This window comes from Synchiropus splendidus, chromosome 18 (assembly GCF_027744825.2).
Source record: "Synchiropus splendidus isolate RoL2022-P1 chromosome 18, RoL_Sspl_1.0, whole genome shotgun sequence".
Taxonomy (NCBI): Eukaryota; Metazoa; Chordata; class Actinopteri; order Syngnathiformes; family Callionymidae; genus Synchiropus; species Synchiropus splendidus.
In genome coordinates, this window is record NC_071351.1 from 5185640 (window position 1) to 5213638 (window position 27999).

Genomic DNA, 27999 nt, shown 5'->3' on the forward strand with positions numbered 1-27999 from the left:
GACATCGCTCACACCAGAGGCCCTGTTGATGGAAGCCTCTATGCTCAGATCAAGAAGCGGCGCGGCCCGGGTTCTGGCTCTCTGACTTCAACCAATGGCAGCAGCCCTGGACCTCCAGAGGACAGACCTGATCACATCAGCCCGCATCGTTCAGAATCCACGCTATCAAACCATTCCATGAATTTGAACCAGTCACCGTTTCACCCCGACCACCAGGAGGAGCCAGTGCGCCCACCTCCTCCCACACGACAGGAACGAGAAGAACTGGAGCGACTCCTGGGAGGCATAGAGGGCAACCGGGACGCGGAACGTGAGACCGCCATCCTGGACGATGGGGATTCGTTGCCGTCGGAGCGAACTGGGACGCTGAGACTGAGTCGGTCGTGCTCCTGCAGGGATGGTTATCGCTCGCAGCGCTGTGCAGAGCCTGGCTGCGACCGCACCCTCCTCATGCCCAACGGTTACTGCCTGGACCGGGCTCCAGGTATCAATGGTCACCACGGGGCAACACCTTCGACCAGCCCCAAAACAGCTGCCCCTCCCTCTCACATCGACCTATGCCAACACTACAGTCCACACCAGTCACTTCCACCTCCGGACCTAGTGTGGGACCGACACACCAGATGCTCTGAAGCTCCCTCTCTGCGTCATCTCTGCCCCTACCCCTCACCAGACCTGCCACACTCCCATAGCCCCCATCATCACCCGCTGTCTGCACCGCCACGCTTGTGTTGTCGAGAGGAGGACTACAGCCCCTACCACCACTCCCCTCCGCCTCATAGCCACCATCACCCGTACCCACATCACCCAAAACCCTCCAACAACCCACCCTATCACGATGTAGTGCTGATGGACGGGGTCTCGTCCGCTGGCTGTCCTTGCAGGGACTGCAGCATCAGAAGAGAAGACTCAGCAGGATATCATTCCATCAGGCTGGATCGAGGCGACAGCTTCCACTGGGACAGGGAGGCAGAGCTCCATCAGAGAGAGGTGGGGCTGAGGAGAGCCAGAGAGGCCGCCTCGGACCTTCCATGGGAGAGAGACCCAGGACTTAGGCGAGGTCGAGATCTGCCTCTACACTGGGAGCGCGACAGGGAGGCGGAGCTCCAGTGGGAGAGGGACAGGGAGGCAGACTATTGGCATAGGAGGGAGGCCATAGGATCATTTGGCCCACAGGGTCATGACTTACCCTCCTTTACCTTTGACCCATTGCCATCGGGCCACCCTGCGTACCCAGAGGCCTCACGTTCTCATGCCCATTCCCACCTGGACCTGAAGTACAGCAGCAGCAGCAGCGGGTACCAAACACCCCACCAGGTCTGCCCATGTTCTCCGTACCAACCCTCACCCTCGGAAAGTCGAGGCTATGCCTCCGGCTACCAGTCTGAGTCCACTTCCCCTCTGCCTCCTGCCTCCTGCATGTCAGGTCCGTGCAGCCACAGTAACGGCCCAGTGGAGCACAACCCCCACCACCATCACCAGGCAGATGCACACTCATGCAACTGTGACTCACACACAGGTGAGTTGCGCCGCACAAAGAATGACTCCACGCTCGACTGAGGTCTCTGAGACGCTGAAGAAAACATGCATTTTCAGAGGGACTCCGCAGTTCCAGTGACAGCGTGGGCTGGAGGGATCACATCCCCCACGGTTCCTTTAAGAGGGTCCACAAAGACGGCCAAGCTGCCTGCTCCACACCGTCCGACATGTCTGGACCACCCACCCCGGTCCACACCAGTAGTCCTCTGCGTACGCAAGAGAGGTAACCGGTTTCATTTGGGGAGTCAAAATACGCAAATGTATGAAGTCAGCTGTCTATACCACTAACATATGGGCTACAAGTGAAAGACATTGGGCGCTATGATACGGTAAACTGTACGGACTCCTGTGACAGGGGCCAAAATACAAGTCATGGATAGAGCAAAATTCATTTAGTCATGAGTCTTAAACAATGTGGTATCAATCTCTCTTTTCATTTTTGGAGCCTAATTCTTGTTCACAACTGGCTCTGCCTCACAGCACAAGAGACACTGTAGTTTTTCTCCTTGACATATATTGAACTGAATTTTAAATTTAGAAATTAAATTTAAATATCACGGGCCATATAAAATGACTTAGCAGGGCAAATACAGCCCCCAGGCCTTGGGTTTGATACTCGCCGAAGAGGACATGAGGGATGAGGAGCGAGTGGAAATTGGAAAGAACGGATCAGAAAAATGTCTTGTGATGAATCACAGGCGAATCGACTCACCAATGTTTTGGAAACCAGCTGAGACCATTTAAATCCCCACTTACCTCAGAGCCAATAAAACAGTGAATGTAAGTGAGTTCAACTCATAAACTGATGGTGTTTCTCTCCAGTCCGAGCCCAGGAGGGAGAGAGTATGAGATCCGGACCACGGACATCATCGGCAGTGACGGCGAGGGCTCGCAGCCCACAGAGCCAGAGTCCTCAGACACTCGCACCCACAACCACTGCACTGCCTTGACAGACTCTCCGAAACAGATCCTACAGCAGCACTGCAGCTCCAGTACACTGTCACCCCGGTCCTCACAAGACTCTGGGACATCTGGTCAGGAGAACCCCCAGCACTCACCACCAGTGCACCAACCGTGTCCACTCACCGTTCGGCAGTCCGACCCGGCCGAGGCTGCTGTCGTGCCTTCTACTGTGACTCATGCTGAACCCCAGGGTCTGGCCCAGACTCCAGACTCCAGTAAATCCCCCAAGCCCACCTCGCCCCCCGCCTCCAGAAGCGTGCCTACCTCTCCGACCAGAGCTTCAGGAGACTGCACAGACGGCTGTGCCCCGGCCGAAATCCCAGTTCCAGGCTTCGCCACCTTGGGTAGAAGACTGATGCTGACTGGGCCTGATCCTCAGAACCACGCACACGGGCACCCCCCGGCTTCTGACATTCACCGGAGGCATTGCTTCTCCCCTCACTCTCCACAGCTGCACCCCAACTACTCCACCATCTCCATCCCTCTACCGCACCCCCAGCCACCTGTGCCGGAGAAGAGAGCGGCTCTGCCGGGTCCACCCAGCGACGGGGCGAGGCCCGGGTCCAGCAGCAGCACACAGCTTCACGTCACCTTCTCGCCCACCGTGGGGGAGATAGCCCCGCCCCCCACTGAGTCAGAGGAAGTGGAGCCCGAGGATGGAAGCAGGGTCAGTGTGAAGTTTGTGCAGGACAGTTCCAGGTTCTGGTACAAGCCCGGAATCTCCCGAGAGCAAGGTCAGCGTTTTTCCTTTAACAAGTCCATCAGAAGGAATGAGCTGAGAAGTGTATGGCAGCAGAACAGAGTGAGATGCAGCTGGACTCTTGTCTGTCTTGTGTGTAGCTATCAGAGCTCTGAAGGAGCGGGAGCCAGGGAACTTCCTCATCCGGGACAGCAACTCCTTCCAGGGTGCCTATGGTTTGGCTCTGAAGGTGGCGACTCCTCCTCCAAACGTCAGCTCCCACAGCAGCAAAGGTGCCCCCATGTCCTTTCTCTGCCAAAGTTTATCTGGCATTACCTTCAGTGGTCCTGCTGCAGGGGCGGATCCTCTGGACCAGCTGGTCAGGCACTTCCTGATAGAGACCGGCCCTCGCGGTGTCAAGATTAAAGGCTGTCAGAATGAGCCGTATTTCGGTGAGTGTGGGCGGAGTCACGTGGCCCTGGGATGGCTTTCCAACGCCTGTCTGTCTGCAGGGAGTCTGTCAGCGTTGGTCTACCAGCACGCCATCACGCCCATCTCCCTGCCCTGCGCCCTGAAGATCCTGGAGAAAGGTCGGACCATTTAGTTGTCGGTTGCGTTCGGCTGACACCCCTCCTGTTTGCAGATCTGATCGGCGACGTGCAGGAAGCCCAAGCGGTCAACAACGTTAGCACGGCGGCCGACTTGCTGAAGCAAGGAGCAGGTGATACCCCAGTCTTGGTTAGAAAAGAGAGAGTCTGGCACTGAGAGCCGCTGGCGTCTCCCGCAGCTTGTAACGTCCTCTTCCTGAACTCTGTGGAGACCGAATCCCTGACCGGCCCGCAGGCCATCGCCAAGGCGACCGACGCTACGTTCGGCCGGAGCCCACGGCCCTCGGCGACCGTGGTCCAGTTCAAGGTCACATCGCAGGGCATCACGCTGACTGACAGCCAGCGCAGGTGAGAGGCTGTGAATCACCCAGACGCAAAGCATTTCACAACTGCTATTTCTGACGTATTTTCACTGCCTCACTGCTGCCCCCTGCTGGTGCGCTGATGTGTAACTACACCTGCTTTTCTCTGTTTCCAGGGTTTTCTTTCGAAGGCATTACCCGGTGAACAGTGTGACCTTCAGCAGCGTCGACCCAAAAGACAGGAGGTAACTTTCTTCTGCGGGGAAAAGTCGAACTAACCCAGACGTGCATCAGCCGTCCACCTTCTCCTCCAGCGTCCAAGCAGTGCATTGTTGCCTGAGCTCAGGCATGTTTGGTGCCTTTGTCAGCGCATGAATAACCCAGTGTGTGTGTGTGTGTGTTTGTGAGATGCCCTTCGCTCGTGTGTCTGTGCACGTCTGTCTGAGTCTCTTCTCTTTCTGCTTCTAGGTGGACTAACTCAGATTCTTCTGCCTTTAAGTGAGTACTCAGGAATGGGATGTGAGCATGCTGAGGCCTTGGCTGAAACTCTAGTACCAAAGATCATAGCGTATCTTGTTCACGAGTGAGGGAACGATGCGATTTAGATTCATACCGTACCGTCTTCTCTAAGGGTGAAATCTGAGGTCCCTTTCTTTTACTGGATTAAACATTCAGCACTCCACATTCCTTTCACTGCTTCATATTACTCTGTTGTTTTTACTTGTCAGGATCTTTGGTTTCGTAGCGAAGAAGCCCGGCAGCTCAGCTGAGAACGTCTGCCATCTGTTCGCGGAGCTGGACCCAGAACAACCGGCCCTGGCCATTGTCAACTTCATCAACAAAGTCATGTTGTCACAGCGCCGGTAGACGGCAGCACAGAATGTCCCGGGAAAAAAAAGCAAGAACACGGTCCTCATCCTGCACCCGGACCGTTACTTGCCTTCGTGTGTATTGAAGTTGGTGATGAGAGAAGGAAAAGAAACCAGCGAAACATTGTGACCACGAGCCTCGTCGTGTCATTGTTGGGTTTTTTTTGGAAAGACCCAGGACACTGTTGGCCTCAGTCTTTGCTCAGAAGAGCTGAGGGTGTCCTCGAGGGAGAATCAGTCCATTAACCACCTTCACTAATGTCATTCCTGCATTTCTTCCATTGCAGCTGTTCATAGGAAACGAGTGTGAACCAAGTAAACATCACACAACACCCACAAAAGTGCAATAATAAGCTGCTTTCACCGGTGAAAAAGTCATGAAGGGGTCAAATAAAACTCTGCATCAAATTCAAATTCAGAAGCAAGTCAGAACAGTTTTCACGTCCAGACCCCTGGTGTCCCATCACCCGGGGCAAAAGCTTTCTTTGCACTGAAGACTTCACTTCTAACAAACCATTGACAGACGTTTAGTATCGTCCATGTTCCTTGTTGGAAAACTAACTCGAACGTCGTGCAGCTCACTGACCTCCAGAAAGGACAATCATGTGACTAAAGGAAGAGAAAAGTCGGACAGATGAGAGTGAAGAGGAACGTTGTGCTGACTCGTGTGTGCATGTGAAGGAAAGCATATGCAGTGAAAGGCTGTAGAAAAGTCGGCGACGTGGTTTTAAGGGGTTTGTTCACTGCTGCACATCCAGCAGTTGCACGCACACACACACACACACGGACAGTGGCGAACCAAAGATGACGCACTCTTGCATTAATAAGCTTTTTATCCAGCTCTATTTTTGTACTTGCTCCCTGTATTTTTACTCTGCATTTATTTAGTGTTAGAGAAACACAGCGATAATATATTCCAGTAATGTCCATCTCATGTAGTAATATATTTCCACACGCAGCTATATAGGACCTTTGTATGCAGCCGTACACATGTTATTTTGTATGCAAGACGATGGAATTAAACATAACTGATGTGGTACACAACGCTCTGTGTCTTACTGGCTTTTTTTTTTTTTATCTGTTCTCTTCAATCCGAGTCAATTTAGCTCTCTTTTGGCTGGTTTTCTGTCAGGATAAAATATATTTTGACTCTTTAGTCTTCAGACTCCATGAAACTCGATGTAACTCTGCGCTCTTGTTTGGTCAGAATAAAACCTCCAACCACCGCAGCCGATATGTGGCGCTGTAGGTGACGTTTCATTGGTATTATTTTTTAAACCAGTTATTGTAGAGCACATAGCGCCATCTAGTGATTCCTTTTAGGGGACAGGGCTGTTGGGATGCGCATGAATTAAACCTCATGCTACTTGGGGGCCAAATTCAGTGCTAGTACAATGAATATTTGTCCGTGTATGTCCTTCTTTTTATTACTTCCTTGGCTTTATTACTATTTTTTTATTATTATTATTGTTTAACGGGGCCGTCATGACAGTCACGGTATATACGTGTCCGGTTCAAGGTTATGAAAGTGAACGAAAACTAACGAAAAAACGAAAAGTAAAATTGTAAAATCTATTTCGTGAACTGAAATAAAAATAAAAGCTTTTTCGTTTTGCATATAACGACAACTGAAACTGTAGTGTCAGTTTACAAAACTAATGAAAACGATAAAAAAAATTGTCCTTCGTTTTCGTCTTTAACTATTTCATAAAGAAGCGTTTTGAAATGATTTAGAGTCTGTTTATTCTCTATCTGTCTGGGCTGATTTTACGACAGCTGTCGGCCAGGCGCGGCATGTCAAGTCCGTGACGTCACTTGTGTTGTACCACGTGACTCTGCTTCGCCAATCAAACGTAGCCGTCGCGGTGCCGTCTCGTCACGTGACCATATCCAACCTCAGCGCGGCAAGACTTGAGTTGTTTACACTGGACTGACGGTGTCGCTCAGCAATGCTGACCATGAAGAAGAAGAGGAACATCCCTCACAAGCCTCACATTACAAGCATGTTCGCTGTTAAAACGGCAGCTACTGTATGCGGTGTCTTCTTTGTTTGCCTAAACAAAGGCAGATTTCAGCGTTCAAGAACTTTTTTTTAACTGTTATTCGTTTTAAACATTTCTTAATATTATATGTGAATATATCATATATGATTTCTAGCCAACTAGAAGTGATGAGTATATACATTTGTGTAATATTACTCACATTTAGTGACAAACCACAGTGCGTCAAACATCAGCCGCTCGACAGCCGACACAGTAGAAGGGTAAGAATCATGTGCAGACTTCATTCTTTTGAAAACAATGTATAAGGCCATCAGCCTTGACTCCATCAGAAATTACCTCGACACCGACTTGTATGACCAGCACAACCAGCAGCCTCTCTGATGAAGACTTTCGACTTTGCATCCATAGAGTCAAAGAAATCTGAAATAGGAGAGCTGGAGAGGCACCTTTCATGTTTGTCTCCACACCTTGAGTAGTTTTTTTCACCAAGTACTTTTTTTTTACTTTTACACAAGTCATTATTCAAATGACTACTTTTTACTTCTACTTACTTTTATTCTGAAGTAACATTTTTTTGGCTGCTCGACCCACCTGTGGTTGACGACGCCGCGGCTGCAGCTGATCACGGTGATGGAGGAAGTTTGATCGGCGGCGGACGGTGACGCGCTTCCTCAGCCTTCGTTTGGTTTGTAGAGACGATGCGGTTCCTGGAGGAGCGAACCGCTTCGACACCACGGCCTCACGATGGAAGAGTGTTCCGTGTTGGGTCAGTGACAGTGGACTCGCCTGAGCTAACATGCTAACAGTTAGCACGGCGCTGCTGTTGTTGTCAGAGGAAAGGGATCGGTTGTGAATGACGTCACACACGTCAGACCTGCGCTGCTGCCGAGCTTGTTTTCACTGTGACGCAGACACGTGTCCGCAGTCTGTCTCCTCTCATCACCGGAACCGCACTCAGCTGCGACCCTGAACGCATCATGTCAGATGTCAAGTTGACGTGTTTTGAATCGTTCACACGGACCAATAAAGACCTCAGTTGATGATGATGAACCCTGGGATAAGGAGAGCATCTGGTCATGTGACCTACACAACAGGTTTCCACAGTGCTCAAGATAAACAATAATGTGAAAATGAATTAAAATACTTCCCATCTGAAACTGTTACCAATAGAAGCCACTAGATGGTGCCATCGCTGACTTTTTCATCCTCACAATGATGTTATGAAAACAGTTCTGCACCAGGTGAGGCCTCCAAGGACTGGTCCTGGTTCTGAGGTCCACACCTGCAGCAGCCGTCCATCCTCCTGTCTGTAGCTCACGCAGCAAGACAGCTTCATCTCTTGCATCTCCTGTCCTCACTTCAGTAGGTTCAAGTCCCGTTCACGGCTCTTTATTTCCTCTGGACAAACCTAAAACATGGTGTGAGAGCGACTTGAGAGATGAAACTCCAAACGGAGCAGACTTCTGACCACATGGTGGCGCTGCACATGATGATGTTGTCTCCTCTCCTGAAGTCCATGCAGGCCCAACTCTTCATCTCCCATGTCTGCTGCGCTCACACCTGACAGCTGAAGCTAAAACAACCCACACCCTTCTGTCAGCCTCCGACCTTCTTGGTGGAGTGGTTAGAGGCGGTGTTCCAACGGACCGAGGTTTCCACACTTGAGCAGGGGATGTTGCTCTAACCATTCGACCACAGCCGTTCACACTGAAACATGAGCTCCGGGAACATATGCCTCTCACATTCAGAGAAACATGACTGAAGTGTGATTCGAACCTTCGACCATCCACGCACTTGGCACAGGTGTCCATCCCAGCGAGCTACCCTCAGACACACGAAACTTTTCGTTTCTTCTGTTTATCCTCCTCATTTGAACAAGTTACTCAAGAAAACTGAATTCACCAACCTCCACCTCAGCCGTGTCTTGAACCTGCAACCTGCTCTGTGGCTTGTCGCGGCGTGTACCCCAACAAGCCACAGGAACACGATGGTGTCAGTGTTTCTGCTCAGTGTTTTCTGTATTCAAATGGGACTATTTAAGCTCAATGAGCAGGTATATTAAATGAGGGACACACGTACATGGATATTTTAAATGGTTCACATGGACCAATAGAGACATCAGTTTAAAAGAACTGCAGCTCTGTCAACTATCTCATGGCTCAGGCTTCACAGGGTTTATTTCTGTTCCAGATCAGACAACACCAGTCATTCCTGAGTCTCAGGTGGTCGAGTGCATCCCGAGCGCGATGGTGGTGTTCGGGTAAAAGTGTCATCCTTCCAAACTTTATGCATTTTTTTTTACATAGCGTCAACTTCAATTTTCAGTCATGTGCCAACACCCCATATTGAAGGGGAAAAAACCCCAAACAAATAACTAAAAACTAATAAAAACTAAAGTGAAACAAGGCATTTCTCAATAACAAAACTAACTTCAAAAGAGAAAAATTCATAACTAAACCAAAACTAATGAAACATCCAATACAATGATAACCTTGGTCCGGTTTGGCAACGTACTTGTGGCGAGTCGACATGATGCTACACCAAATGTCGCTCTACAAATCTTAACAGTTCAACGGTGAGCCGCTCTGAAAATGCACGTTACATGAAGCTTCATCAGCAAAATAGCTGCGACATACACAACGAAGCATCCAATGCAGATGCAGTCCCGTGAAATAGGAGCAAACAAATTTGATTTCATCATTTTATTCACAAAAAAACTTGCCTTTAATGTCTCTGAGAATCACAAAGTTAGAAAAACAACCATTTTAAAAGCCAAAATCAGATTAAATTGCCCATTCCCACATTTACATACGAGTCCCTTTTCCGTAAAATAGCTGGCATTTCTTCAAGAGAACTGCTCCCGTGTAATAAGAACAGAGGTCAGCGCACACACGCAACTGAAATATGAACAACAAGACTTGTGTATTTAAGCTTCATGATCGAACAGCTCCCTTTCAGGCGATAAACAAGTCGTGAGCTCATTTTAAATAGCTTCCTGCAGCAGCCTCAAGTCAGAAAGAGAAAGTTTGATAAATAGATTAGTCTGAGAATGCAGCACAGCAGCACACAGGAAGAGCTCGGGAGCAGAAACTCCAGCTTCGCTCCTCAATAAAAAGTCATTGTCAATCTCCAGACAGGCTCCAGTGAGGTCAGACTCCTGCGCCATGTGACCGCTGACATCTCCAGAGCGCATGGCTGCGTTAAAAAAAAAAAAAAAAGAAGCAGAAAACTAGAATTAAAACGTCAAAGCGAGTCAGGAGGCTAAATGGATGCTCCCTCGCCCAGGTGTGGGAGAGGTGTGGGGGAGTGGGAGGCTGGGTGACGGTGGTGGTGTCGCAGAGGCCTCAGGTGGAAGGTGCTGTTGGAGCCACAGTCTATGTAGCGATAGGCCTCCAGGCTGTTTTGGGACGATCGCACCATGTAGGAGGTTTTCACGGTGGTTCTGCGGGCGAGACATGTGGAGCAGCGTGAAAGCGAGTCCAGAGAGCAGCACAGAAACTAGGAGTCTAGGTTCCTCTCTTTACTTCACTTCCTGTCCAACAGAACAGGGTCTCATCCAGGTGAGCTGCACTGACTCGGCAAGTCGCACTGCAGACTGAGAGTCACTTCCTGTCATCCTAAAGGAGCTTGACACCAAGGACCCGGCCTCGGTGCCCATGCAGGGACTCGAACCCTCAGTCAGTGTCGCTACTGAGTAACGCGCTGAGATCTCAGGTAGAGATTTTTAACATTTCACCATGTGGAGGTTTACATTATTATCAATACGGCGGTCGCGTGAGAGTATTAGAGTGAGACCGCCGGGGTGCTCACAACTCCACATGACGTGGAAGACACTTCAGCCTGCCGCCAGCTGATAAGACAGAAAACAGAAGTGAGCAGATCTTGTATCCGGAGAACAGCACGCACTCCATCTTGTCGAGTTGGACAAGACACTGTGAGTTCGGAGAGAGAAACCACTGAAACAAACCTGCAGTTCACTATTGATTTATGTGTCAATAGACTTCAGTTTATCTTGATGACTCACGCTGGAATTTCACCCACAAATTGGCGGCCTTTCTTCTGCTGAGTCAGCAGCTACGTGGCAGATAAACCTCTCCAGATTCAGGCTCCAGTGTCCACAGATCTTTCTGGGACAGTGGCTTTCCTGTGCTTTCACCATGAGAGTTAGGGGAAGTGAAACAGGCCGATGTGGAGAGCGTGTGCTGAGGGACGACTGCGGCTTACCAAACTACACTGAAACCTCCACAGACTAGATCAAAGGCAAACACTATTTCTAGGACCATTTCACTGGCGATGTTGTGAGCCCTGAACAATGGAAGAACCATGAAACAGTGAGACTTACTGCATCAGCACAACGATGTTATGGACCTTGATGCTCTGCATGGTGCAGAAGGCGCTGTGGACAACAGAATGCAGCCAATGAATTGGAGCCTGTGACGCTGCAGGAAAACAAAACCCACTGGTCTAATACTCACTAGACATAGGGGGCGCTCCTCCCGATCTCCACGCTCACCGTGTAGTTCACCTGCAGAACAACAGGTCACATGACTATGGACCGAGTAATAAAAGGACAGCACGAGTTTAAAGGCAAAACTGTGGCTTCACTTTTGACCACCCAGACACAGACCTGACTGTCGCTGAGGGGCAGGATCGTGGTGGCGCTGTCGACCTGCTGCGACCCGATGACTGTCTTCATGTAGAGAACCTGACAGCTGACACTCTGGACCAGCACTGAGAAGAAGTTGGGGTTGCTGAAGTTCAGCGTGCTCTGATGGGAGTAAAAAAAAACAAACATTTTCCTAAGATTGTCATTTTTATCCAACATTCTGAGCTTTGAAGCCAAGGTTGCTGACATTAGGAAAAGAGTTACCACGACATGGAAGCACCACACACCATTCAGAGGCACATAAATCCAAATACTGTTCATCTAAAGCACAGAATTCAGAGGCTGAACTAACACCTAAATGTTTGCCAGCTGAGAGAGGCCACTGCAGTCAGAGTAAACATTCCCCATAGAAGGGTGCGACTGCAACAACAGCCTCTCCGCTGGAATCTAGAGTTTCAAAAGAAAAGCGACAATAGTGAAGGTCATGGACACCTCTGTGGGGACACAGAGCATCATTTGGGTTGAGCTTCCCAGCCTCGTCCTCACACAGGGACCAGTCCGGTGTGCCATGGATGAAGCACAAATACAATCATGATCACATGTGCTCACAGGTTTGTTGATATCAAAGCGTACCGTCATGTTCATGAGGACCCTCATGTTGATGTGATCGAAGTGCACGATCACCGAGCGAACGCCAGCGTCCACCACCACCACGGAGCGAGGGAAGAGGAAGAAAGCCACCAGCGAGGAGGCCAGGAGACACAGGATCACCGAGAGGACCACGTACAGTTTCCTGCCACCAAAACAAGGGAATCCAGTCAGAAACTCACAATAGGTTTGCAGCCATTTTAACAAAGGATTCGGGTTTTTATAATCATTGATCCTGGTGACAGAGTGCGCACAAGACTTTATCACTTTTAGACTGTTGATCACCAACACTGATCCCTTTATCCGTGGGGCCCCGGAGATAAGCAGGTTACAGTCCCTTTACAAATGCTGTAAAATGAGAACACAGCAGGAGGCCGCAGCACGTGGAGCCAGATAAGGTTAAATGAAGAATGTGGAGTGCCTCAAGGCTCAGATCTGGGCCCCAAATGGTTCATCCTATACATCAATGATAGCCGGAGTCAGAACAAATGAATCATGTGCCGTTTACACATGGCATTAATGGAGAACACTGGATAAAAATGGCTTGATATTAAATCAAATTTAAATGTGCATAGTAACGTGTCCTTGACAATTCATGGAAAGAGACTAGATCCGAGTATCGGAGGTGAAATTTTCACACGGAAACAGCACACAAGAACCAAGTTAGTCAGAAATAGACTGCTACTGGATCATCCACAAAGACTGTTGAAACTACGTCCTGATGAGGAGGAGCAGAGAAGGAGAGGGATCGTCATCCAACCATGTGCGACAACCACACTGAGACGCATGAAACGGAACGGCAAAAGGAAATGGAAAAACCTGCACAGTATGAGGGTTTTCAGGAAGATGAATCAGACACAGAAAGTTCAAGACTAATCTGGAGAAGAAGGTAACTGAAGGTTAGCAATACACAAAAGGAGAAAACTGACAGAAACCAGCAAAATAAGTGAGGAACACAAACATGACCGACAATAACACACAACACAACATAGGGCAACCACTGAAAAAAAGGGGAAATTCTTCACTCTGCTCCTTCTCAGTCTCTGAAGAAGAATTACTGGCTGAATTGTATGAACGTCACCATTTTGAATATGTGATCTAATAATAACAAAAACGTCATGTTATGCTTGGTCATGGAAGGCGTGAACGAGGCACCAGAGAAGACTGAAATAAACACTCATATAAGCTGCACCACACGAGCTCCGCAGCGTTGTTTACATTTTAAACTGGCTTCCTTCTTTTGATGAGAGCTTGAAAGATATTTTTGAGTCACCCAACATCCATTATAAAGACAAACCACTCCTGGTGTCACAGTTCTCCAGGCGACTCACGTTCTCTGAGGCCGCAGTCTCTGGTCACTGTATGGGATCAACGCCACCAGCTCATTCACTTGACCTGGCAACGACACAGAGACACACGTTCATCCGCTTGTACATTACACAACGACACGAACGATGACTTGCACCGCCATAAAGTCAATGTTGTGTTGTGTTGACTTCAGATACGTGTTGATTATTAATCGCAGCTGCCTTTTACCCATAACATTAAGCTGATTCTTGCACTTTAACAGATATCTAAATGGACATTTTCAGGGCCTAAAGGTGATGACATGACTCGATATCAATGTTTATCAAGCGGGGCAGGCGACGCCTTCTATGCAAGGACGAACTTTCCATTCGATAAATGTGTGAAAAGGTGAGTTTAAACGCTTGAAGTCGGTACAAAATGCGTGGTGCGTGACGCGCCAGTCGTCACGACCACAACAGGAAGTTTGAGTGCTCAGGTGAGCTAACGGCTAACGAGGTACAACGCGGGGACAAATGAGAGGGAAAGAAAAGTTCGGAGGAAAAGCGATTGTCACCAGAAGGGATGCGCCCGGTTCCTTGGCATGTTGGACACGTTATACTGTCTCTGCCGGTGAATTCCACGTAGGGGAATTGAGCGATGTCCTCCCGCCGACCGAGTCCGTCCAGCGAGTCGTTGTCCGAGTCGTCCGCCTCCGTGCGGTGCTCGACGCTTCTTCTGTCGGGCAGGAGCGACAGCAGGCTGCCGCTACGAGACCACCGGTGGCCCATGGTGGCTGCTGGCTGACTGCTGACAAACCGCTCAGTCCTCCGCAGTCACCATTCCACAGGTGTGCCAGCGGCGTCTCACTGGGAAACAATCGCCCAACACGCATAAACGACTCCTCGTTCGTCCCCGCTCGTGGCGAAGCAGCGACGAAATGGCCTCGTGTCGCTCACGACCGGGTCTCCATCACGTTTGTGGTCTGTCTGTCAAGCTCGGTCAACTTCCGACCGCGGTGCGTTCAATGGCCCGCTTTAAATGTCGGATTTCTCAACATTGCGCCGGCCTCACGAAATGTCGCTCGGAAAATGGCGTTCACAAATAAAATAAAATAAAATAATTATAGTTCTGAGTTTAAGTGAACTCAGTTACGTCAAACTTATGCGAGTACCTGGTCGCAGCTCCCGGAGGAGGACAAAAAAAGAAAATAAAATAAAAAAATAAATTAATTTTTTTTTAAAAATCTAAAAGCTCCCGTAGGAGCGCTTCGCTGCTGCCCTCTAGTGTCCGATTAGCAGTTAGGCAGAAACGTTCCGAATAAATTTAAGATTTAGGAGCCGAAATAAATGACTGACAAACAGCAGTCATACGGTGAGATATCGTTTTTAATCTATTATAGGCTTTTGTACAGTCATCAAATAACACATCAAACAAGTCAAAATACTAGTTTTGGAGGGTAGAAGAATACGTTTTTGTCATTCACAGTTTTTTTTTTTGTTTTTTTTTTTCAAAATAAAACCGGGTCAAATGTCAAGACTGAGCTCGTTTCCTTCCATGTCTGAGTCTAAATAAACAAGCGCGGACGGCGGTCCCGCCAGCCGCTTTTTCAGAGCCAGATTCTCCTTCTTCAGCTTTCTGTTCTGGAATTAAAATAAAGTAAAAATAAATAAATCAACGCAGCACGATTGTGAAGTTCAAACCAGTGTTGGTGACTGACCTCATATCTGAGTCCCTCCACTATCAGATCTTGTCCATTGTTCAGGTTCGCTTGTTCTCTGGATGCTGCGAACGCATCACCAATGACTGTGACCAAGACGTGAGACTGTAAAAATAAAAAAAATAAAAAAAATGGACTTAGTAATTCAATGAAATGATGAATAAAATTAAATGACGAGTATTATTTTGACTTTTTCCTCACAATTTATTCAGCATTTATCTCTCAATTTTGACCTTGTATCTTGATAATGACTTGAAATAAGAACATTTTCAATATCATTTTGGAGACTATGAAAGCACAAACCAAGACCAATGACTAGACCTTGAACAAGACAGGTGTTTCCTGGACGCAGCACAGCACTGCAGCTCTCCAGTAAGACTGAGACACGTCCTTGAGTTTTACTCACAAACTTCCTGCTCCGGAACAGGTAACAGTGGAAGATATCAGCTGACTGGTGTTTCGCCACGAAGCCAAAGACTTCAGGCGAAGACGGCAGGACGGCGCAGAAGGACACATTGGGTAATGGACAGGTGTATAGCAGGTACTGAAGGGACAGGAAGGAGTTCAGGTGATCCACACAGATAAAGTCCCAGACCGGTGCTGATGAGCCTCACCTTTGTTTTGTTTTCTAAAATGTTGATGCCATTTAATGACATGGTGAGGTGGACTTTGGTCCTCTTTGATGCTTTTTCTGACGAGTATTGATCCGGAGTCTGGGCAACAGTGACAGTTAGATCCCACTTGACATCACGGATGAAGTGTCAGCATCATCAGCATCACAATAAAGATGTGAAATGAAATGGTTTTCTAAAGGGAATAACTGCAACATGGACGAAGATAAGGTGCTGAGTATCACCTCCATAGTTCAGTGCTACTTTGGTTGGAGTCAAGGAGAGAACATGAAGGGTGATGGTGAAGCCTCAGCTTGAAATTCAATTTTTTCCCTACATTCAAATCTCAGGTGACCAACTCTAAAGACACTACAATCTCACACTCCATAAAAACACAGCACACGCTGACGTTTCTGGTTTTACCTGAAGGCTTTTAGCAGCTTCATCCAGAACAGTCAGACCATCAGGTCGGACGACCTGCACTCGGCCCAGGAACTGTGACAAAAGGAATGGGAAGATCTCAGTGACCACACCACACACAGTCTTCTATTGAGAGGTCACAAGACACAATTCCCTGAAGCCTCAGCAATGAGGCAATATTGATATTGAATAAAAGCAATGTATGAATGATTTCTTCAGGGATTACAGACATAAAAAAAAACAATTCCCAATATATTTATTCCAATAGCCAGGTGTTCTGCTCAAAACCACCGTTTAGAGAGACGTGTATAACCAGGATGATGTGGCATTTTTGTTTATTTTCAGAACGATTCAGGCAAGTTTGAAGCGCGGATCCACACAAACAATGAGCCTTTACCTTGACAGAAAACGTGATCTCTCTGTGGCCCGCGGCTGACGCGCCTGCTTCCATCGTGTCGGTCAACAGAAACTCAGCAGTCCGTGGGAACATATGAAACCTTCTGAAGACGGAGGGTTAAAGTCTGCTGCGGTTAATCATCCGCTCGCTCCTGTTCCTTATTGCTCCTTATCAGCAGGAACACCTCAACATTGATCAAACCTTCATGTCACACACCTCACAAATACATCTTTTAGAAAATACCAACTTTTATTACATAATACAACTATTCATTTTCTTTATTACAAAAAAAAAAAATTAAAAAATATATATAATGTTTTCCGTCAGTGTCACTTTCATCCTCTCATGAAAACCAATTCTGGTCTGAACAGTCGCGTTTATTGCTGTTCCTTTAAAACCGTCATATGACGCAGACGCTTCTGTCCTCCGAGCGTGCGTCTCCTGACGCGCCTCCTCCTGCATCCCCCTCGTCTCCTCCTCCCCGGGCGTTAATTCCAAGATCCCCGCAACCTCCAGCTGGTCTTCAGTCCGCATCGAAGACACAATTCTTGGGGCTCGACAATGACGGTGGGATCGTGAGATGACGGGCGGCGCAGGCGCGGGACCGATGGCGCAGGTAAGGAGCGTCCGTGCGCGGATGTCATTGAGGACGGAGCGAGGTGAGCGCTGGAGCATCACAGAGCAGCACTGCGGAAGTTTGTTTTGAGCGGTCGATGCCGATCCAGACTCCGAGCGAGCCTTGGCGGCAGATGACTCTTGAGGCCTGCGCGCTTCTCATCCATCCGCAGATGTTCTCAGTGCAGCTTCCTGTGTGGAGTGGAGTGGCATCCATGTTTGAAGCAGCACAGTCGTGACAGTTTCCTGGCGCAGCAGTTTGACCTTGCAGCATCTCCGCTGAGGTGCAAAGTGTCCTGTCTTTGGCCCGAATCCCTTCAGAGACAGAGCTCCAGCGCTGGATGAGCTCCAGACTCCATGTTTACTCCCAGTTCTTCAGTTTGACAGCTCTTAAATGAACTTGAGTCAGTGACGCACTGTGCGTCTTCCCTTCAACAGCAAGCCCATTCATAGCCACTAATGTCTCTGACTCATAGTAGAGATATCATGAATGGTTTGTGCATTTATCGTGCACCGCTACATGGAGTCAAAGAAAGAAAACACATTCGTATTGATGTCGGTCTGTTGCCGCTGTTGTCCTTCACTGCACCCAGTGATGGGACAGCCACAGAGAAGCAAGTTCAGAACCATCACCACCTTGTCTTCGCTGGAGCTGACCGTCCGTCAAGCTGTTTTGTGACGCAGAAGCAGACACATTCATCCGTCCATTGGGCCCTGAATTTCCTTGGCTGCAAGAGTGATCTATGAGCCATGAGCAGACAAAGTTCCCAGTGTGTGGCATCCGTCACCAAGGCAAAACATGCGACTGGCTACTCATGACATCACATTTTTCTGAGCAAAAGAGTCATGTAAGTGAAGGAGATGTGGCCCTTTCACTCTGAAAATACTATCCATATTATCAGCTTGTTCACCTCCGCACCAGAGGGGGCGGTGTCCGTGTTTATTGCTCTGTTGGTTAGTCCAATTAAACTTTCAGCAACAGTTGATAGTGTGACAAGGAGCAGATGGTGATCTATAACTATCTGGACCATCAAGATTCATCTCTTTCCCCTGTGCAGTAAGAGCTCCTGCTATTGCTCTGTGTCTTGTGCAAGAGAGTTCTGTCAGGCTGCTGCCACCTGCTGTCCAGCTGAGTTCATTGCTATTCCAACATTTCAAATGCCGAAATAACAATGAATCGGATTATGCAAATAAAATAATTGTAGAACAATAATATTATGTTAAAATAGTAGTATAGGGAATGACTTTACATTAAGGTATTTTTAGCGTCATTTTTACTACAACAAGTAGAATATAAAAAAAATGTTGTGGTCCTCTTTGATTAAGTACGACACATTCATATTAAACATTAAACATCAATATACAGATGCACCTTATGAATGAATCTGGCCTGCAAGCGCACACACGCTGAGAAAAACCAATGGCTAAAGTGTAACGTTGGACCCAAAAAGACACACACAATAGTTGCAAAAGAAGAAACAAAGAAGGCTAAAACAACAGCTAGTGTTTCCTCATTTAAGTTCCTCTACATACACACATACTCTAAATACAGTTAGCGTTAAATGATTCACACTCAAATTCCATTTGACAGTGTCTGGTGGGGGGGCGTCATGCATCTACAAACCTGGCGAATACCAGCCACACACACACACACAAGTATTTTCCGTCATATCATATTTGTTTTTGCAAATATTATCACCAGCTCACGTCTCAAATCCCTCAAGTCATTCTCTTCTAATGCAAGTGTCAGAGAGGACTCCATGTTGGCGCCGGTCCATCACGGTCATCTTCAGATCTGGAGTAGAACCGTGCTGAGTTCCCTCTAATGCCAGCTGCTGACCGTGTGGCCTGGATCTTCCTGGAGTCGGAGCGAGAGACTGCGCCGCCCACAGATCTATAATTCAACTGAGGAGAAGAAAAACCAAAAATAGAAACCCAGCGTGAAAGCTGATGCTCAGGAGCCCGCTGATGTGAGAACATCAGGCTCCTGCGCTCATTCATTATTGCTGCGGTCATCAGGACCCAAACGCAGATTTGTGAGCAGCAACATAGTTTCTCCTGGACAGCAGCTCCCCGAGGACTGGTTTCCTTCATGGGTTTGACGGCACAGGATTTGTATCCCACCCAAGCTGAGGAGGAGACGTCTTCATTCATCACAGCAGCTTCAAGGATGTTTGAGTAAATCCGCCCTCCTCAGCTCTGCACCACTACCCCGGACACATGTGGTGCCCTCTCACCTGATTGGCTGCTGCCGCACCCCCCTCTCCTCCCTGTCCCGTCAGCGCTGACGCGGCACGTGTGCTACTTCACCGATGATGCAGGCTGTGGATGCTCTTACATAACAAGCCTGACTCCACAAACCCGCCGTCATCTCGGCTGAGGTGAAGTGCAGGAGGGCTGCGGAGGCCTCACACTCCAGAGTCACGATGGCTGGTCTTCCATACAGAGGAGACCAGAGCAACTCTTCCTTTGTTTGGGCCAGACTTGTAATCCCAACTCACTTCAGTAATCCTTAACTGGACAGCTTGTTTTTCTTTCAGCTCAAAGAAGAGACGAGGCAAGGCAAGACCCCGGGCAAATTGTTTTTGGTCCAGCATTCAAAGGCATTGAGCTCCAGAGATTCTGGCTGTTGTTTCATGCCTGCAAATGTCACGTCACGATTGAAGCATGTTGAGGCGGGACTGAGGCGTGTCTCATACTCTGAGGCAAGGCCACTCAAGTATCATCGATACATCACACACACACTTCAGAATCCTCTCTCATTGAAGCTCAGAGTCGTCGCTCTAACTTAGTGATGCTTGATGTGTCTTTGTTTACTATCCAGTGTTTTGTTAGCCCTGAACTCAACCTTTCCATATACTGCACATAAACGGTCTCAAGGTGTGTAATAACTGACCAAGCAAAGTATTTGTTTACTGGTAATTGGTTCACAATGTTATTATTTATGCACATTAGGATCATAAAAAAGTGAAAATAAGGTGGAAAAATGAAGTGATGAAAACTTTTTTGATACAAGAAAAATGTAATTTTTACAGGACTTTTGGTACTACAAAGTTCTACCCAGGAGCAAAAGTGGAGTTTTTCCAAGTGTATTTGTTCTTGCTGTTTTGTGACTCACAATGTCAGCGCTACCTCACCGTCCAGTTGAGGAAGAGTGTTAAGAGCAAACCTCTCCTGGTCCTTAAACTCAGACACATCATACTGTCGGCCACGGAGGAGAGAGATGACATTGCGCTGTGCATATACGCTCAAATCACCTTCATGGTTCTGGACGGAGTCCATGAGTGGTCGGAACTGAGGTAGAAATGTGATTGGCTGCTGCACTGTTATGCTCTTCTACAGCGGCGTGTCAGCAGTAGTGGCGCTCAGCTGTGTGTGTCTGTGTGTGTGTGTGTGCAGGCTCTTGCTGCTGAGATGAGGAACAGGAAAAGAAAGTGAGACGAGAACACAGCTAAGGTTCCATTGGGCCTCATGTCTGCTCCTGCTCCAGCCAATCGGAGGTCGGCCGCAGGCTCTCGCCGGTGAGTCGCGAATAAAAAAGGCCCGCTGCCTTTTCCATTTTACCCTGGAGCCGTAACTGCATGCGTCGGAGGTGTGAGTCGACTGATGGTCCACGGCGCAGGTGTGGTCTCTCTCATCGTCTTTCCCTCTCAGATTCAACCCCCTGAAGGTGCTGCAGCCAAAACGACGCCTGCAGCAAATACTGGCGTCCTCGCCCGTCCCGGTGCCGAGGCAGGCGTCTGGGTCGGATGTGCCGGCACCAGTAGTGGCTCCGGTGCAAGCGGCGCCAGCGTGAGACACTTTGGTTTAACAGCAGAGAGCATGCTCAGTAGCTGTAGCAACGGCATGTACTATAGCCACCAAAGGACCAGCAGGCAAAAAACAAAATACATTTGTTTTTTTACCAGTCAATGGAGGATCGATACCTGTACATGGCAGCGCAGTATCTTGCACTGGAAGCTGTTGTGCCTCGAGTGGCTACATGTACATGATCCAAGCGGTCACTGGGGAAGGAGGAGCAGCACCTCTGCATCTGTGCCACCGCGTCCAAGCACAGCAGCGAGTGACCCTGGCATTGCCTTCAAAGTGGCAATCAGGGTCCAGCTGCTACCTGGCTGTCACCCGGACAATAGATGAGACACTGTCTGACCCTTCACACGCCGTCTATTGTTTGTCAAGGCTCACTGCTTCAGCTGCTGCACACTGTCCTTCCACTCCCTCATTGTCTTGGCTTCTGTCCTTGGCAGCAAGAGACTGCTACGTGGGTCACTGCCTGGCAACCCTGGAGCGTAGTTCCCATTCCACTCTGGGTTTTCAGGCCCTTCGCTGCAGGGGATTTTGTGCACAACGTGAGGCTTACACTCACTTTTTTTATGTTGTTTTCAAGCGACACCTTGCTACAGAGAGACACACTATAGAGTTAGATAGCTATGCCTATGTGTTACTACGACAAGTTTTGAAAATATATTGAAAATTACAGACATTTTGGCTCATCTCAAAAGCAGGACCAACAGTGAGACATGTTGTCTGTGTATCACAGAGCACTGAGTACTGTGAACATGGCAGTGTTTAGTTCATACTCAGACTCACTTTTCGCACACAGGACCTTAGTTCTCAGTGCTTCCACTCAAGAGTCACTTGAGGAGTCGACTGGTGTCATGAGGGGACTCACTAAGTTAGATGGAGCTCTTTAGTAACGGGAGTCCTGGCTCACTTGCTTGACAGATTCAGATTCAGTTTACATTACGACAGTTGAGTTTGGTGCTTCCACCCCGAGCAAGTGAGTAAACCACGACAGGTTAAGTTCAAGTTCCAGCCAATCTCGCCACATGCTGTTTGCGTAGCACTTGCCTTTATTCCCGTTTCATTTTTCTGAAATCTGATGCTCAAAAGCAGGAGAATTTAATGACTTCCTGTCCTTGTTTACAATGCATTGCCAACAAGCGCCGCCCGCGCTGATGGAAGCAGAGCTCACCAGCGTAGTTCTTGGAAAGCTTTTAGAGTCGCTTCTCTTGGGCCTCCTCATCGCCTGAGTGCTTGTTGATGTTTTGCATCAGCAGCTCAGGGTTTCATCACGAATCCTCACGCCATGCCCGACAAGAGAGCACTGTTGGACGGAGCAGCAGCTCCCTTCAAACCCGCTGCTCTGTGATCTAACCACTTGTTGTCTCTGTCAGGTTTGACTACTGCAGATTCATAGAGCTAGACTACGTTCCCATGGAGACTGGATACATGGTCTCAATGCGCCCCACAAAAGCCTATCCATCCACCAAGTCGCCAACCAAAGGACACTCTGCCACCAAGTCCCCGAGCCGCTCAACAGTCTCCCCTTCTACTCCTCGATCCCGGTGTGTTTTCCTCATTCAGTTCATCTTTATTTGGAAATGTACCGACTGCAAGAGGAAAGCCTAACCTCTTCTGACTTTCATGCAGGCGAACTCCTGCTGCCCCCAGTAACAGAGACCCTTTTGGCAACACCACTCTCAGTAGCAGCAGCAACTCGGGCTCCTGCAAAGGAAGCGACTGCAGCCCCACCAAAGGGTATGTTGCAAAAGAAAAGGGTAGTTTTCAAATGACGGACTCTATTTTTGGCATCCCAGACGCCACCAGAAATACACGTCATGCACCGACAACCACGGTATCCGCCCGCCTCCTCCAGAGCAGTACCTCACACCCCTACAACAGAAGGAGGTGTGTATCCGACACCTGCGGGCAAAGCTAAAGGAGACTATCCACACGCTGCAGGACAGGTGAGATGTTTACATCCACTACCATCTCTACGCTCCTGAGAGCTGGTTGGCTTGAACCCATGTTTAGTTTGTCCTTTTCTACGCTTCAGGGACTCGGAAATAGATGAGTTGCGAGGTCGACTTTGCAGGATGCAGGAGGACTGGTTTGAGGAGGAGTGCCACCGCGTGGAGGCCCAACTGGCCCTGAAGGAAGCCCGTCAGGAAATCCAGCAACTGAAACAAGCGGTCGACACTGTGCGAGACCGGCTGAGCGACGCGGGGGGGCTCAGTGGAGACATCGGGGTCCAGCGGTACTTTCACGATATCAACACTCAGAATCACAAACTGGAGAATCTGCTGCTCAATATGGAGTTAGCTCAGGCTGGATTATCCAAAGAGGTGGATGGCATTCCAGGTTTCAGGACCCGGGTCGGGGGGTCTGCTCCTGCTTCTGTGTCAGGGGAAAGCCCGGGGGGTATCCCCAAGCCGATGGATGGAGGCAGAGGGTCTTGTTCTTGCGATGCTTCTCCAGCACGGTCGCTGACTAGGAGCTCAACCTACACCAAACTGAGTGAAAAGGCAGCGGACCGGAACGGGAATGGGCCAGACTTTCCCAGTTTGTCAGCTGCAGGGACGCAGGACAGTGGCTTTGTGTGCTGCGGGGAGGTCAGCATCCCAAGTCGCGCCGACCTTCTCCTCGAGGCTGCCTTCCTGTCAGAGGAAACGGCGTCCTTGCTCAACTCCTACACACAAACGTTTGCTCACTCTCTGCCCAACTCCCTGTCTCACACCTACTCTCACACTCTGCCCCGATCCTTTCCCCACAATATGTCCACGTCCGTACCTCACTCCGTGCCGCATTCCTCTACCTATGAGAAGCTGTGTACATCCGATCGTCTCGCGCCTTTCCGATGTGGCCTGGGAGGAGTGGGCTGTATGAGTCATCCTTGTCTGTCCCACCATCACCTGTACCTGCACCCTCTCAGGGAGGCAGGCATTCAAACGGAGAGCTGTCCCATCCCGGCCACAGCTGGATACCCATCTGACCTGGACACCATCGCAGAGCAGCGCACCTTCCGCTCGCAGGCCTGCAGCCCCACGTCCACCTGGCTGTCTGATGAAGGCGATGAAGAGCTGGACTCCATCACCACCACCACCTCAGTGACGACAGCGACGGTCATGAGCACAGCCACCGAGCCAATTCCAGTGTCTAAAACGCCCCTGGTGTCAGCCATCCCGCGCTCTGCCACGGTGGCTTGTTCCATGGAGAGTCCTCAGGACCGAACCACGGAGAACGCCGGGGATGAAATGATTGAGGAAACAAAGATCAGCGTGATGGAAGAAGGTCAGCAGCCAGAGGGATGCCTGGACGGAAGCTCGGGCGGAAGCCAGACTGCAACGGAGGAAGTGCCACATTTAGAAGGCGCAGGAGCTGCGACGCATCTCCAGACTTTAAATTCCCCCACTAGTCCCGAGGAAACCCCTGAATGCCTGAATGTGACTGACTTGAATGAGGTTCGACAATTCGAATCAACCCAGGTGAAGACAGAAGAACCAGAGGAGCCACACACCTCCCAACCAAGGAGGTCGCCACCCAGTGAGGAGATAGCAGGTGTCATTGTCATGGAGGTGCATGACAGCGACGATGAAGATGATCAACAGCACGTCGAAGCGCCAGGGAACTCAGCAGGCGGAGGGGCCTCTGAAGAAGAAAGCGGCCCAATCCAGAGAAGCTACTGGAGTCGTCACTTCCTGGTGGATCTCCTGGCAGTGGCGATCCCTGTGGTGCCCACTGTGGCCTGGTTGTGCCGCGGTCCGATCCGCGAGGGTCAGCCAATGTATCATATAGGATCGCTGTTGCGTGGCTGTTGCACTGTAGCACTGCACTCGCTGCGCAGAGGGGGCGGGTTACGCCACTACCCCGCAGGCGGGGGAGATGTAGGGGGGTCGATAATATGAGAGGAGGTCTCCAGCCGCTGCTCGTGGATCCAGTCGATCCAACGGGTGCATTTAGAACCAGGAAGTGGTCAACTCCTGTCTGGCTGGATCCTGGCTGTTGCCCTCCTCCTCGCTTCCTGCAGCACCTCCGACTGGCAAAGCTGAATGGACCTCAAGGAATGTGTGGCCGATGCTGATAGTTTCCCCAGTCATTGTTGAAAATATAGTGTTGTAAACACGACTTCATTTGAAAATAACTTCACATTTGCGGCTGAGAGTCTCAATCGCTGTTCGTGCTTGAATGACAAAAGGGTATTTTGTTGCACCGCCAGCAAAGGTTGAGCTCCGCCTCCAGAGGATTCCAGACGTAGAAACACTTCACATGAGCATCACACTGAATATTCACTAATACACCTGGTGGTAGGTTTGAGCAACTACATGCATTATGATAATAACGTTTTAATAGAACCGTATTTGGCATTATTTTGTTCTATATCGTCAGATTATGAAATTATGAATTGACCTTTTTAAAATATGTGGATTCCTTTTATGTGACTTTTTAAAAAATTGTATTTATTTATCTAACTAAAAATATCAACACCAAGCACTTCGTTCTTACCAGTAGTGACGGGCCGATGAGGCTTCATGAAACAGTGTCCTCCTGAGCTCAGTAGGTGGCGCTCTTTGTTTCAAAATTGTGTGACGTTCACTGAAATGGTTGCTCCACACCAATGATCTTAGAGCGAAGAGTGCCACCTAGTGGGCTCTGAAAGGGAGGACACTGTTTCATGAAGCTTCGCAGGACCACTAGCCACCAGAAGTTGAGCTTCAGACTAAGATGCCTGTAAAGTATAGCGTTGATCAGCCAAATGTATTTATTGAGGTCAATAAAAGTGACAATCCATCTCCAGAAGCAACCACCGTCGAGGAATCATTCATCTCTCTCACTGATCCATGCAGTTTCCAAAGATGTTTTTCTTACAACCAAAATCACGCTCACCCTCAAATGAGCTTTTTTTTGAGCGTTGATCGACTGAAGAACCAGGACTGACTGTAGATATTCACCTGGGGGGAGGAGGGGTCTGACTGAAGTGAGCGAGACGCCGCTGCTTGCTGTAAATTTTGGCTTTCCTCCTGTCCAGGCGTCACCTTGTGTGTTTCTCTGCACTGTACTAACAGTCCGTTTGTCTGGCGATCTACTCAGAAAAAGCCTTGGTCATGTCAAGTGACTCATCCAAATGTGAATGTGTGTTGAGGTTTTACGTGTTTGATCAATAACAACGCTGGACTGTGGCCGTGAGAGGAGGCCAGAACCAAGCAGCCTGCAAACAAACAAGAGGCCACACTGTCAGAGACTGGTGAGGCAAACACGACCAGCAGGACCCCACGAAAGAGCCTTTTCAGTTCTCGAATGATGTTTTCGCGTCGATCTATTTTGCACTAACGTTCACTTTATGAATATAGAAGCAACTACTTGAAGGTTAAGATTGTATGCGAGTGCTTGTGTGAGTGGCCGGGTCAAGTTTCGGACGACGGAGTCCTGTTCCGAATCCTTCCTAAAGCTCAGGAGCGCCGCTGAAAGGACAGTTAATATTGTGTTATTCATTGTTTAAAACAAACAAACAAAGAAAAGTAAATAAAGTGGAGGGTCCAGGTCATGGCAGGACACTTCAGTGCTCGTGTTCACAAGGCGCGGAGTCTGCCCTCATGAGAAAGGAGCAGCTGGAGGGAGCAAAAACTGAACGTATATTCCTTTAGAAATGTAAGCAAACAATCCACATGGGCTAGAAAGAGGAGCCCACTCTGCGCAGACTTCCCACCACCGGCTGAGGACCAGCTGAGTTGTTCACAGTGAACTTGGGACTCTCACTTCTGAATAAAAGCCATATGAGAGGGAAGCAAGTGAGGAAGAGGAGGACTTCATCCTCACCATGTCATGACCATGTCGATGATGGAGGACTCTCAAGAGCGCAGGGAAACGTGTCGTTCCTCTCGTGCTCTGATCATCAGGTTGGGGGGGGGCGGGGTCATGTTCATCTGTTCAGTTCTGTGTACGTTTTTTTTTTACTGGTGACTCAAGGGTAATGTGCGTGTAAATGTACCTCCTGACTGAGCCTCCACGGTGCTTAAAGATAAGTTCAGCGATGAGTTCAGAGGAGTCACCACTGGTCAGTAAGCGCTACTTTAGGTCTTCATTTGTGACCCATAGTGCACCTGGACCCGCTGCTGGACTGTGCCAGGGCGGACGGTCGAGAGGGTGGGAGTGTTTGTCAGTATGAGAACGTTTCCTGTCACATCTTTTGTTCTTGTCTTGTGTCCGATAACGTGTCATAGCCGAAGAAAAAAAAAAAAGATATGTAAACAGACGCTATAGCCCTTGAACATCTGAACAACTTCTATTGCCTTGTGTAGAAATATGTCTTAGATCTAGAAGATGCCGATGTAAATGAACTAACTTTTCATGGCAAAAGTGTGTGTCATCGTTCACACTCCCACCGCACTGTAAAACCAGACCATGAGCCCCGATATTAAACAGCATGGAGGAAACCGCCTGCTTGTCTTCATTTATGCTCATATCTCACACAGCAAACATCACTTTTAACTACAGAGCTGGAGTAGTTCGCACCCATATATAGTGACTACGTTGACTAGTGGTGTAGGGAAAACTGCATTTGAAATAAAAAGTATTCACCACTACAAAGATATATTTTGATTCAAATCAGGAATAGAAAACAGTGGCAAATAACAACGGTTGTTGTGAGCGTGCTACAGTTTAACATCAGAACCATCTTGGACAACAAACCATAACAGTAGAGAGGCTTGGGTTTTTAAATTTCAAAGGTATTTCCATCTTTAAATCGCTTTATCTTCAGCAACATAAACAAAACAGAAGGAAGTGCGTTAATCAAACTCACTTGTTGCAAAGTGCAGGTTGTGACTGAAGTTTAAATGTTTCAAAGCCGCTCTGACTTTCAGTTTATAGTGTGCACAAGCGTCATATCCCTGCTGTGAACATTAACCGGCCTTTTTTCTTATTTTCTTTTTGCGTCACGGAGCGTTGACCAAAT

The 27999-nt window shown here is 48.7% G+C and overlaps 4 protein-coding genes across 7 annotated transcripts in view; 2 read left to right on the top strand and 2 right to left on the bottom strand.

Moving 5' to 3' along the window:
* The window catches only part of tns2a (tensin 2a), a 40730-nt gene extending 34726 nt beyond the window's left edge, over positions 1–6004 (top strand). Inside the window, exons 18-28 of one of the 2 annotated variants that reach the window (XM_053850433.1) lie at positions 2–1519; positions 1597–1762; positions 2362–3236; positions 3343–3474; positions 3538–3633; positions 3694–3771; positions 3825–3902; positions 3969–4137; positions 4268–4336; positions 4560–4589; positions 4820–6004. In XM_053850433.1, the coding sequence (XP_053706408.1) occupies positions 2–1519; positions 1597–1762; positions 2362–3236; positions 3343–3474; positions 3538–3633; positions 3694–3771; positions 3825–3902; positions 3969–4137; positions 4268–4336; positions 4560–4589; positions 4820–4958 (3350 nt within the window). In that variant the 3' untranslated portion in view covers positions 4959–6004. Of the gene's footprint in view, position 1; positions 1520–1596; positions 1763–2361; positions 3237–3342; positions 3634–3693; positions 3772–3824; positions 3903–3968; positions 4138–4267; positions 4337–4559; positions 4590–4819 lie in introns of both variants that reach the window. The other variant, XM_053850432.1, reaches the window with a different exon arrangement.
* Positions 6005–9652: 3648 nt separating this feature from the next.
* On the bottom strand, positions 9653–14550 carry tmem106c (transmembrane protein 106C). The gene is made up of 7 exons (XM_053849427.1): positions 14079–14550; positions 13549–13612; positions 12203–12362; positions 11591–11731; positions 11439–11488; positions 11306–11359; positions 9653–10405 (listed from the first exon to the last, which is right to left on the bottom strand). The coding sequence occupies exons 1-7, from the start codon at positions 14290–14292 to the stop codon at positions 10225–10227; spliced, it is 864 nt and encodes a 287-aa protein (XP_053705402.1). The 5' UTR covers positions 14293–14550; the 3' UTR covers positions 9653–10224.
* A 477-nt stretch (positions 14551–15027) lies between these two features.
* LOC128749776 (PTB domain-containing engulfment adapter protein 1-like) lies at positions 15028–16703 on the bottom strand. The gene is made up of 6 exons (XM_053849686.1): positions 16650–16703; positions 16256–16327; positions 15836–15934; positions 15628–15765; positions 15222–15326; positions 15028–15144 (listed from the first exon to the last, which is right to left on the bottom strand). Exons 1-6 carry the CDS (start codon positions 16701–16703, stop codon positions 15028–15030), a joined length of 585 nt encoding a protein of 194 aa, XP_053705661.1.
* A 388-nt stretch (positions 16704–17091) lies between these two features.
* Positions 17092–27543, top strand: snphb (syntaphilin b). Of its 3 annotated transcripts, XM_053849199.1 has the most exons (7): positions 17092–17265; positions 20664–20785; positions 20919–21056; positions 22442–22612; positions 22698–22805; positions 22865–23014; positions 23104–27543. In XM_053849199.1, the coding sequence occupies exons 2-7, from the start codon at positions 20736–20738 to the stop codon at positions 24950–24952; spliced, it is 2466 nt and encodes an 821-aa protein (XP_053705174.1). In that variant the 5' UTR covers positions 17092–17265; positions 20664–20735; the 3' UTR covers positions 24953–27543. The 3 variants fall into 3 exon arrangements, with proteins under 3 accessions (XP_053705174.1, XP_053705175.1, XP_053705176.1); XM_053849200.1 differs by lacking the exon at positions 20919–21056 and having other exon boundaries at positions 23104–27541; XM_053849201.1 differs by lacking the exons at positions 20664–20785; positions 20919–21056 and having other exon boundaries at positions 23104–27541.
* The last annotated feature ends 456 nt before the right edge of the window (positions 27544–27999 follow it).

Excerpts from the sequence above, each read along its gene's own strand:
- LOC128749776 (XM_053849686.1), bottom strand. The coding sequence starts at position 16,703 with ATGGAAGCAGGCGCGTCAGCCGCGGGCCACAGAGAGATCACGTTTTCT. Across the intron at positions 15,935-16,255 it reads AAGCTGCTAAAAGCCTTCAG|ACTCCGGATCAATACTCGTC; the intron begins GTAAAACCAGAA and ends ACTGTTGCCCAG. Across the intron at positions 15,766-15,835 it reads TTTTAGAAAACAAAACAAAG|TACCTGCTATACACCTGTCC; the intron begins GTGAGGCTCATC and ends CTGTCCCTTCAG.
- snphb (XM_053849199.1), top strand. The coding sequence starts at position 20,736 with ATGTCTGCTCCTGCTCCAGCCAATCGGAGGTCGGCCGCAGGCTCTCGC. Across the intron at positions 20,786-20,918 it reads TCGGCCGCAGGCTCTCGCCG|ATTCAACCCCCTGAAGGTGC; the intron begins GTGAGTCGCGAA and ends TTTCCCTCTCAG. Across the intron at positions 21,057-22,441 it reads CCGGTGCAAGCGGCGCCAGC|GTTTGACTACTGCAGATTCA; the intron begins GTGAGACACTTT and ends TGTCTCTGTCAG.
- tmem106c (XM_053849427.1), bottom strand. The coding sequence starts at position 14,292 with ATGGGCCACCGGTGGTCTCGTAGCGGCAGCCTGCTGTCGCTCCTGCCC. Across the intron at positions 11,489-11,590 it reads TGCCCCTCAGCGACAGTCAG|GTGAACTACACGGTGAGCGT; the intron begins GTCTGTGTCTGG and ends GTTGTTCTGCAG. Across the intron at positions 10,406-11,305 it reads AACATCGTTGTGCTGATGCA|AACCACCGTGAAAACCTCCT; the intron begins GTAAGTCTCACT and ends TCTCGCCCGCAG.